This window comes from Metopolophium dirhodum, chromosome 1, assembly GCF_019925205.1.
Source record: "Metopolophium dirhodum isolate CAU chromosome 1, ASM1992520v1, whole genome shotgun sequence".
NCBI classification, from domain to species: Eukaryota; Metazoa; Arthropoda; class Insecta; order Hemiptera; family Aphididae; genus Metopolophium; species Metopolophium dirhodum.
In genome coordinates, this window is record NC_083560.1 from 28261788 (window position 1) to 28272853 (window position 11066).

The 11066-nt window shown below is 29.2% G+C and overlaps 1 protein-coding gene across 1 annotated transcript; it reads right to left on the minus strand.

Annotated features, from left to right (window-relative positions):
• Positions 1 to 6685: 6685 nt before the first annotated feature.
• On the minus strand, positions 6686 to 10424 carry LOC132935467 (uncharacterized). Its single transcript, XM_061002029.1, has 3 exons — positions 9183 to 10424; positions 9019 to 9109; positions 6686 to 7988 (listed from the first exon to the last, which is right to left on the minus strand). Exons 1-3 carry the CDS (start codon positions 9376 to 9378, stop codon positions 7478 to 7480), a joined length of 798 nt encoding a protein of 265 aa, XP_060858012.1. The 5' UTR covers positions 9379 to 10424; the 3' UTR covers positions 6686 to 7477.
• Positions 10425 to 11066: the final 642 nt, after the last annotated feature.

Sequence of the window (11066 nt, forward strand, 5' to 3'; positions counted from 1 at the left end):
AAATATAATTTTATCTAGGTAAAGATAAAGATAACTTAATCATTTATTTATCTAGATAAAGATGAAAAAATTTTTTTTTTATCTAGATAAATTATCGGATAATTTTTTTTTATATTGGTTTTATGGAACTCTCTGTAAGCTCGTAGAAATATAGAATAACTTGATAGTATGTTATCAAAAATGTCGATAGTTATTAGTAAAAATCACCTACTTAATAAATTACTTAATTGTCTACCTATAAATTATAATAAATAAAAGCCGTTTAATAAATTAAATTATCTGGATAAATTCATCTAGATAACGGTGATTTTTATCTTAGATAACTGTGTAAATTAATAATCTCTATTTATCTAGATAAGATAAAAGATAAAAGAATATTTATCTAGATAATTTATCTAGATAAACTCAACACTGCTAATATGTACAAACCGACTACGAGGGATCGATCGACCCATATTTTAAATTCTGAGCTGAGCAATAAATGTATTAATTTTAACAATAATGTGAGTTTTATTATTTATTTGTCCCTGTGTACGTTAGTAGTCGAAATAATGCTTCGATTTTCAACTTCGGTATCTTGTTCGACGGGAAAGTGAATATAGTTAGTGCAACAAACATTTAAAATTTCCAGTAGTTTTCAAAAAATCGATTTTGGTTTTTAGTGTACGTATAGCTCTAAAACAAATTACCGTAGATTTGTGAAATTTTATTTACTGAATGTTTATATTAGCATTTCCTATGTACCATATAATTTTTAAAAATGTTGATTTGTTTTGAGCTGTATACAGATAATTTCAGTTCCTAATTTGTTTAGTATTTTTTCTATAGATTTCAATAACATTTTAATCATTGGCAAAGGTTCAAATAGGCAAAATTTTTTTATAAGTATTTCAGGTTAGATTTTTGACAAAATATATCAAATTTAAAATTGATTTTGTAGTTAAAATATATAAAATGTACAACTTGTATAGCTAAGGATAGATAGTTTAAAGTTCCACGTAAGTGGGTTTCGTTTTAACAAAAAAATCATATAAATATAAAAACAAGTTTTTTTATTGTTCTTTTAAGTTTAAATTTGAAAAAAATTACATATTAAATAACTGAGAATTACCAATTTAATATATTTCTCAGTATATTTAATATTATGATTGTCAATAAAATAATTTATAAATAACCTATTTACGTGGAACCTTGTTTTAAATTTTCAATCTATAACTATAAAAGTTGAACATTTTATACATTTTAACTACAAAAGAATTATTACATTTTAAATTTGATACATTTTGTAAAAATCGAACTTTAAATACTTATAACTAAAAATTATACTCTATATATTTTTAACACTTTCCAACAACTATTGTAACAATACATCAGGAGCCCTGTATTAAATGTTCATACTTTTTTACCCAACAAATAAAATTGTATTGATAATTATAGAAAAATAAAATTACAAAAAAAAATAAATATACTCAGTAAAATTTTCATGTGGCAACAGTTATTCGTTTTTGAGTAACAACAAAATATCAAAGTCGCTACATGAGAAATCGAGCGAATATCCAATATTGTAAAAATATAAACTTCAAACGTTCAAAAAAGTTTTATTTTATTTGCTTATAGACATTTTTCTTTTATAAAGGTAGACTAAATTATGAGTAATCTTGTATTACATTTTCAAATCTTAAATTTAAAAAAAAAAACTTTTTATGAATATTTAACTTAAAATAATTAGCAAATTTTGGTGATTTTTCAGTATTTTGTAAAGATTTTATGCTTATAAAAAAAACTGTGACGAAGGATTTTTATGCTTATTATGTACCTAATAATATTATTATCTTCAAAATAATATATTGTATACATGAAAAAATAATTATTATTTATTATTCAAATGTATATAATCTATACATCATAGGTACGTCATGAACATACGTACACACATTATTTTATTAAGTTTAAAAACCTTTAAACTTAATCAAAATGTTTTGAAAATGCATTAATTACATAATATAGTACAATATTTACGTATTTTTGCGTGGACATTTTTTTAAGAAAAAATTAAATAAATATAATATAGAAAACCACATTTGGTGATCACTTCAAGTATTCACAGTTATTTGTTTTTAAAATACGCCAAAGAGGGGGAGATATATGACCCCCCCCCCCCATACATAATAAATTTGTTCAATTTTTTTTTACTTCACTCGTCATCGATCGACTTGTACAAAAAAAAAGCGCAGGAAAAATGGTAAAAAAAGATCGGAAAATGCGAAAAAAAAAAACGCAAAAAATTTCGGAATGTGGTCTGGGGGGATGTGACGGCGGGGCTGCGAACGGACGTCCTCCACTCGCAGACGCTATCCCGCGCTGCTAGAGACTTTTGGCTGCTGGGTTTCCCCCCTGACCCTGACCCGCCACACCATAGCTGACCTGGGCGGTGGGCTAGCCCGCCGGACCCATATCGACGACAAGCTTAGCGCGGACGTCCGTTTGACGCGGACCGACCTGCCACAGTTGCCCCCACCGCAACCATCCACGCATTCCGACCACCGAGCAGCCGGATTACAGGAGCGCGCCACGGCTCCCGGTCGAAAACACGAAGCAAAATACTTCTATTTAAGATGATGTTTTTACACGCCGTCGACGGCGGCGATCACGCTATTATTTTTTTCAATAATCAATCAAATATAATGATATAATGCCTTAAAACATAACAATTATTATTTTTTCACAGATCGCGGATTTATTTTTTTGTCGAATTAAAGAGAATATTTTTTTTAGATTCTGAGCAAAGCGATAAATGTATTGATTTTACATTGATGTGTGTTTTTTTTTATTTTTTTTTTTGTGTCTGTCATCACCTTTTAGGACAGTAAAAGTGCTTGGATTTTCTTCAACAGTAACTTTTCTGATAGGAAAGTGAATCTAGTTGGTACTTTGAGAAGGTCAAAAGTAAAAATTTCCCAGTAGTTTTCAAAAGCGACGTGAAAAATAAAAGAAAAATTAAGGAAAAACGGGAATTATTACGCAAAATCTGTTTTCGAGAAAATCGATTTTGGTTTTTGGTGTAACTCTTAAACAAATGACCATAGAGACATGAAATTTTGACTGAATGTTTATATTAGCATTTTTTATACACCATAAAATGTTGAAAATATTTTGATTCTTTTGAGCTGTTTACGGACATTGTCAGTTTTCAATTTTTTTAGTTTTTTTTTTTATAAATATCAATAAAATTTTATCTGTTGAGTAAAAAAGCTTGAAAATTTAATAGAAGGCTCCTAGGTTATTGACAAAATACGGAAAAATCACGAGAATTAGCAAAATATTTTGAGTTGAGAATTCATAAAAATTTTGCTTTTTAAATCTAAGATTTTAAAATGTAATATAAGATTACTCATAAGTTTGTCTGTCTTTAGCAAAAAATAATGTCTACAAGAAACTTAAATTAAATTTTTATGAGCGTCTGAAATTTATATTTTTACAACATTTGATATTCACTTGATTTCTCATGTAACAATTTTCTTATTTTATTGTAATTAAAAAACGAATGACTGTAGATACTTGAAAATTTCACTGAATGTTTATATTAGCATTTTCTACACACGATAAAATTATGAAAAACTTGAACTGTTTATGGACAGTTTTCAATTTTTTTAGTTTTTTTTTCTATAAATATAAATAAATTTTTTTCGTTGAGTAAAAAAGCGTGAAAATTTAATATAAGGCTCTTAATATATCGTTCTAATAGCAGTTGAAAAATATTAAAAATACATAGGCACAATTTTTTTTTTATAAGCATTTAAAGTTCAAATTTTGACAACATTTATCAAATTTATAATTTATTAATTATTCTGTGGTTAAAAATCTATAAAATGTTTAACTTTTATGGCTAAGGATTGAAAATTTAAAACAAGGCTCCACGTAAATAGGTTATATATAAATTACTTTATTCACAATAATATTATCAAATATACTTGGTAATATCATAGGCTGACTGACCGTTTTCGCTCAGAATCGTTTTTCTTATATAATGATATTATATCATTGAATTAAAATTTAACACCATCCATTACAGTGACCCACTTATAACCTACTGTACAGCAGAGCGACATCCACTTATCCACCTTTTTTATTTATTCAGTTTCTTATACTGCACCCTGTAACAGATAGAACTTACTTTTGGAAAAACCTCTGTGCTAATCAATATAAATTTTTTTTTTATACATAATTTATAGTCACTCGCGCTACACATTTGCTGTTATACAAACAATTATTTTTATTTTTTTACACTGAAAATAAAAATTTTAAATTTGATTTACATTTTTTTGGATATATTAAAAATTTAAAAATAGCCAATTTGTGAATCAGATTATAAGAACAATTTTGATGGTAAAAATATTTATCCACGTCAAGTAGTTTATTTTTTAGAATTTTTAAAATATCAATATTTTTTTGATTAAATGAATTTGGAACGTAATTACTTTTTTCAAAATATTTTTTTTGGGAATTTGCTGACATAAGTATACTCCTTAAATTATTTACTAATCATATAATTTTAACAATTATTTTTGTCATATCATAAGTTTAAGAAGCATAATTTTTTTCAAGTCTTTCTGTTACACCGTTCATATTATATAAGATTCGTAGACCAAAATATATGACAGACTACAATATTGTAATAATTTGTTGGCAGGTATTCATTTTCTGTCTTGGCGTATTTCCATTTATTCCTATTATATAATAGGTGTATGATATTTATTGTTAAGCTATAAGATAATGATACAATATTATAATGTGCCAAATTTAATTAATAATAAATAGTTAATAAATTCCCTCGAAGTAAGTAGTCAATGGACAATGATATGGAAGAATGACCTGTACAAAAATGGAAGATTTTAATGAATATTGGAATTGGATGAAGAACAAAAACAAAATATGTTACTAGTGTAGATTATATATTTTTTACTTAATTTGATGTCATTATGAAATGCGTTTATTTTTTTTAAGAGATATGTATATTTTACCACAGTAAATTGACAAAACAGAAATTTTTTTTTACATGCTTGTCCATGAACTTCGATATATACAAATTAAATTTTGACGAGTATAGTTAATTATTATTGAGCAGTTATTGGAATGCCAAAGTTTTGCTGGGTACCCACTACCTAGATAGTCAACCCATGTGACACACTGACACTCCGCTCATACAACCGTTTATCATAAATAATTATAATTTATTACTTGGTAAAAATTCGATTTTATTAAACAGAATTCTTAGAAAATTATTTTTATTCAAAGAATGAAACTAAAAATGTATATTGTCATTCAAAATAGTAATTGTATAAACAAAAGCATTTATTCAGAAATAATTTATTTATTTCCATAAACCTAATACAGTCATATTTTTGTATAAGGTTTCAATCATACAGCTGAAGTTAAATAGGCAAAGTAGGTGCTCAGTATACTAAGTACAGCTTATTAAGATTATAATGTTTGTACATTTTTCGCTGCTTCAATCGTCCGTCCACACCGATAACTGAAGTGAGTAGGCCCCTTTTCACTAAGTCAGATATTGAAAACAATCGTGGTATCAAAAAAAAAAATTAAGGCAAGTAAAATAATAAACTAGACAGGTATACAATATACCTATCTATACAAATAATTGGTAACATACCATTTTTAGAGAAATTATTCAAATCTTTAGTGAACGCTACCCTAGCAGATAGAAAAATAATGTTTTTACTGTTTCGGATAATTGCAGGCAACTTTTACTAACGTTAATTTATCATTTAGCTTTTCGTTTTTTATACTTGTAGAACTCATTTTAAGTAAAGCCTAAAAAGAAAATAATTTAGTTTATAAAATGGTTTACATCATACAGCTGATTAGCACAAACAAAATAATATCGAATGCTAACCAATCTATTGGCTGCTGGATTAGTGCAGTGTTAGGCAGTAAACCAAGCACTTCGAAATTGGGTCCTAGTAAAAATATGTGCAGGGCTTGTACTTATTGTAAAAAAATTAATTTACAGATTGTATAAATTAATTAATAATATAACAGAAAAAAAAGGTATTACATAGATGACCTATACTTATCAACATTTTTGTCTTATTAAGTATAAAGGTGTACAAGATATTCTTAATTTATTTTAAACATTTAGATAATTAAGTAAATAGGTAGATAACGTTATTCGTAAGATCCAGAGTAACAATTTTGAGTCGTTTAAACCGTTTTCAGTATCAAAATCATATGATTGGATCGATGAACATGATAATGGAATGAAAATTTATAATTTAGCATATTAAGATCATAACGCGTACACTGCCTACCACGGTGACATTCACAGAATTTCCAAAGGAGGGAGCGGTCAGTGATGTTAAATCAAAAAAATTATATTATGTTTAACATTTTCATGTTTTAATACCAAATGGAGGAGCTGAATAATATATAGTATAAAAATATATATAGTAATATATAATATAAAAATAACATTTAAAGTACAAGAGAAAAGGTAAAAGAGTTGGACAGTACAGAGGATAGCAAAGGATAGTACAAGATTTTTTTGAAAAACTAAAGACTGTGTAGATAAATGCATACATGTTTTTCGAAAAAATGTTTTCGAACGTCAGGAAAAAAAGAATGAAAAATAAAATAATATACATTTTACATGACTAATGTATTATGTTTGACACATAAAGCATCAGATAACTTATATTTGGTCAGACAAGTCAAAATTATACAACACAAATGAAAGCTAGTCAAACTGTTAAGTTACACGATTTGTTGTGCAGTATTGTTTTAAAAAATATAAATAAATTACAACAGTAAAGACTAACAATGACGCAGCGCAGTAAGACGCGTAAGTCACAAGATTTAAGTAATATGGTATAATGGTCACGGGGAATTTAAATAAAATGAAGGTGGCATACCTCTATCTCGCGGAAACTAATACTAAAAAATAAATAAAACGTTAGACTACATTATAAACATTTAAATCTTAAAATAAAAACATAGTTACACTGTGTAAGCGATACAATTAAAAAAATAATAATTATTATGTTCTCTTGACACATTTTCAAAAAAAAAAAAAAAATTCTCCCCAAGACTCGGTCAATTTTTTTTTTTTTTTTAAAGAATTCAGTCTTAAGAGTTACTAGAGAAAAAATACACACACGCTCGCGCTTTTGTAAAACAAAATAAAATCGTAATAAAAATTCAAAACGACGTTAGCGGTAAAAAGTAAAAGGTATTTTGATTTTTACATTAAACACACATTATAAAATTATAATATAAACATGGATTGTGAATTGTGAACAACTTTCTTACGGTATTTGGCACAATCTAACGAGAGAAAAATAAGTCTAACAGAGAATGCGTATTGTGCGCGAACATGATATTATAAGGATCTATCCCTCAGGACTTTCCTTCCATCCCTCCCGTCACCCATCCGTACGAAGACGACCAAAATATTATCTTCTCAGACGATGGTCAGCCCACTGCCCTGGGCCTTATCACCACCGCCGGTCTGCTCGGCGACCACCTGTACATAGGACGGACCGTGGTTCTGTTCGTAGGTCTGCACCACGTTGTGGAGGTGGTGCTCCGGCGACGAGTTGGAGGAGTCCGAGCTGCACGTGAAACAGCCGCTCAGGTACCGGTCGTTCGGGCCGGGCGCGAACAGTTCGTCCAGGTTCCGGGTGAGCGCCGAGTCCAGTTCCACCGACTTGTCGGACGACCCGCCGCCCGACTGCGATCTGGCCCGGGACCGCTTCTCGCCGCCAGTCGGTCCGCGCGCACGCGTCCGTGACTTGCCCACCGACCGCAGACTGCTGGCCCGGCGCACCAGCCGAGTGGCGATATCCGACGGTTTCTCTTCCACCTCGAACACGTACGACAGCGAATCGTTCTTCTTCATCACTCCCAGTATCCGGGCCGGCGCCTCCGAGTCTACCTCCACCAGTTGGCTAGTCATCGTGTCCTCGTCACCGCTGAATACCAAACACAACCGACAATATATTATAATTAGTTTTGATATACGTATTGACATTTTACTTTCGTAAAATTTATTACTGGGTAGGAGGGTTGCAAGGGTGAGCTATCGAGGCCAAAATGGAAATATAAATACTATACGTTCCGTATTTGAGAGTAAGACATTTTTGTGTGTGCTCGAATACACGGGAAAAACACGATTTTTACAATACGCGGAAGTAGAAATACGTATTCGAGATTGAATATGAAAATGTAATAAATCGGAAAAATTCCGAAGTACAATATGTTCAACAACATTTTTGCAAGACAGAGTGCGTGTTAGTAACATTTATATTTTTAATTCAGTTAGAAGTAACTAGAGTCAAGGATTTTTATTTTTTTAATTAAATGTTAAGTTAATAGACATTTTAACAGTTTATGTTAACATAAACTCACTTAGTTTTAAAATATTTTAATTACATTTTTTCACTAAAAAACAATTAACGTAACACCGGTATAGTACAAATAAGCAAAGGCATTAAAAAAGAAAATAACATGCATACTCGGGAGACAAACATAAAATATGTAGTTATATAATGTATAATATGTAGTTGTTAATGAAAATTCAAATTTAACTTAATTGGGAAGTTGGAACAGACGAACAGTTGCGAAACATATTGCGTTACTTTAAGTCATAACACAAGGGCAAATAAATTAAGTTACTAAAAAAACTGAAATTATATAGGTAGTGCGTTAAATTAATTTAATTAATTTAAATCGCCTAAACTTGTTGACTCGTTAATGTACAGGACTTCGAAAGTACAAGCTACAAGTCTAATTCCTACAAAGACGACAGTACAATTCGTATTGCGGTGATAACATTTGATAGCGAGATAACATAAGAATATCGATCACGGATAACACACACTACAATAAAATTACTTCATAAAGATAACACCCATGAAAACACGCGACGCTCGACTTGGGCCCGCTCAAAATAATGAACAATAATGTGTAAATTAATAACTAATAATATTATTATAATATTACCTGTTTTCCGAATTGGAACTCTTCCTGCTGCATAGTTTCTGATAGTTGTTTTGTGCCTCTCTCATAGCTGCAAGGTCTTGCGTTGTTTGACCTGCGGAATTAAACATTTTTATTTATAAAACAGATCAAACAGATCGTTGTTCAGACGAGTTTCGACGACTTACTCAATCTCTTTGTTGAAACAGCTAAATGATTAGCTACTTCGGTGCTCTTTTTCAGTTTCCACTGCAGTTCTTCGTTGTGGCACGAAAGCCGTTTCTTCTTTTGTTTTTCCAAGTCAATTTCCCGAGCCATTTGATCTTTTTCTTGACTGAGTTGCCTGTATAACGTGTCAAGAGAAACGATTGTATTATAATACATTTTTTTGAACTGCAATATGTAACGATTTACGAGTTTTTTTTTAATTAAGAAAATTCCACCAAAGTATAGGTGTTCAATTATACCAAATATAAAGTTCTCACAAAAACTTTATTACAAACCAGTGATTTTACAAATAAAACTTGATGTACAATATCCGGGTTTGCATATGGGCAAAACAACTGCAGAGTGTTAGTTTTTAGAGGGTTAAAGTATGAAATTGTATTTTGCATATATTGGGGGTAAGTGTATAATATGACATCGGGGTTATCGCATATTCACATATAAGGATTATGTTAAAGCACCTGCAAAGTCTATCAATTTTTTAACAAAAATTTTAAAACAAAATGACCTTAGCGACTGAGAACAATTAAGGTACTTAGTGGTTCGATTAAAATAATTAAAAAAATTGTTGAGTGGAGTTTACTGAGCATCGGTCGGTGCATGTTTTCAATATTTTAATATTTTTAATAGTTTTTAATACATTTAATATAAATTTTTAAAAATGTATAACATTTAAAATGTCTATTCCCGTCAATGATTTGTTAAAATTGAAAAAGTGTTCCGGTTGAGGCATAGTAATCTAGTTTATGCATTGAAAAATCTTATACATTTTTTAAATCGAAGCTTTAGAAGTACTTAAAATATTGGCAGGCGTATAGCTAACTATTCCACGTCCATAAATTGGTTTTGATTATTTTGATCTAATGACAAAATTACATGTGCATGGTGCCTGCGTAATATGTATAATGCAGGTGATTGGTGGGAAGTATACATACACTAATGATCATTTACTACACACACAAAAACGAACAGAGACGAATGAATTGCCTAAGCACAATTCCTTAAAAAAGGTGGATAAGTGGGTGTCTCTGTGCTGTACATTAGGTTACAAGTGGGTGACTGTAATGGATGGTGTTAAATTTGAATTCAACGATATAATATCATTGTATAAGAAAAACGATTCTGAGCGAAAACGGTCAGTCAGCCTATGATATTACCTAGTATATTTGATGATATTATTGTGAATAAAGTAATTTATATATAACCTATTTACGTGGAGCCTTGTTTTAAATTTTCAATCCTTAGCCATAAAAGTTAAAAATTTATAAATTTAACCACAAAATAGTTAATAAATTATAAATTTAATAAATGTTGTCAAAATTTGAACTTTAAATGCTTATAAAAAAAAATTGTGCATATGTATTTTTAATATTTTTCAACTGCTATTAGAACGATATATCAGGAGCCTTATATTAAATTTTCACGCTTTTTTACCCAAAAAAAAAATTTTATTGATATTTAAAAAAAAAAAACTAAAAAAATTGAAAACTGACAATGTCCGTAAACAACTCAAAATAATTTGCTAATTCTCGTGATTTTTCCGTATTTTGTCAAAATTCAAAATTTTAATTATAAATTTGATAAATGTTGTCAAAATTTGAACTTTTAATGCTTATAAAAAAAAATTGTGTTTATATATTTTTTTTTAAAATTTTCCAACTGCAATTGTAACATTATATCAGGAGCTTTGCATTAAATTTTCACGCTTTTTTACCGGAAAATAAAATTTTATTGACATTTATAGAAAAAAAAACTAAAAAAATTGAAAGCTGACAATGTCCATAAACAGCTCAAGAAGAGGCTAATTATTTACAAAAATGTATCGTGAATAAAAAATGCTAATTAAA

Coding starts and splice junctions, on each gene's coding strand:
- LOC132935467 (XM_061002029.1), bottom strand. CDS start 9,378: ATGTATTATAATACAATCGTTTCTCTTGACACGTTATACAGGCAACTC. Junction 9,110..9,182: donor TGTTTCAACAAAGAGATTGA/GTAAGTCGTCGA, acceptor TTAATTCCGCAG/GTCAAACAACGCAAGACCTT. Junction 7,989..9,018: donor AGTTCCAATTCGGAAAACAG/GTAATATTATAA, acceptor TTTGGTATTCAG/CGGTGACGAGGACACGATGA.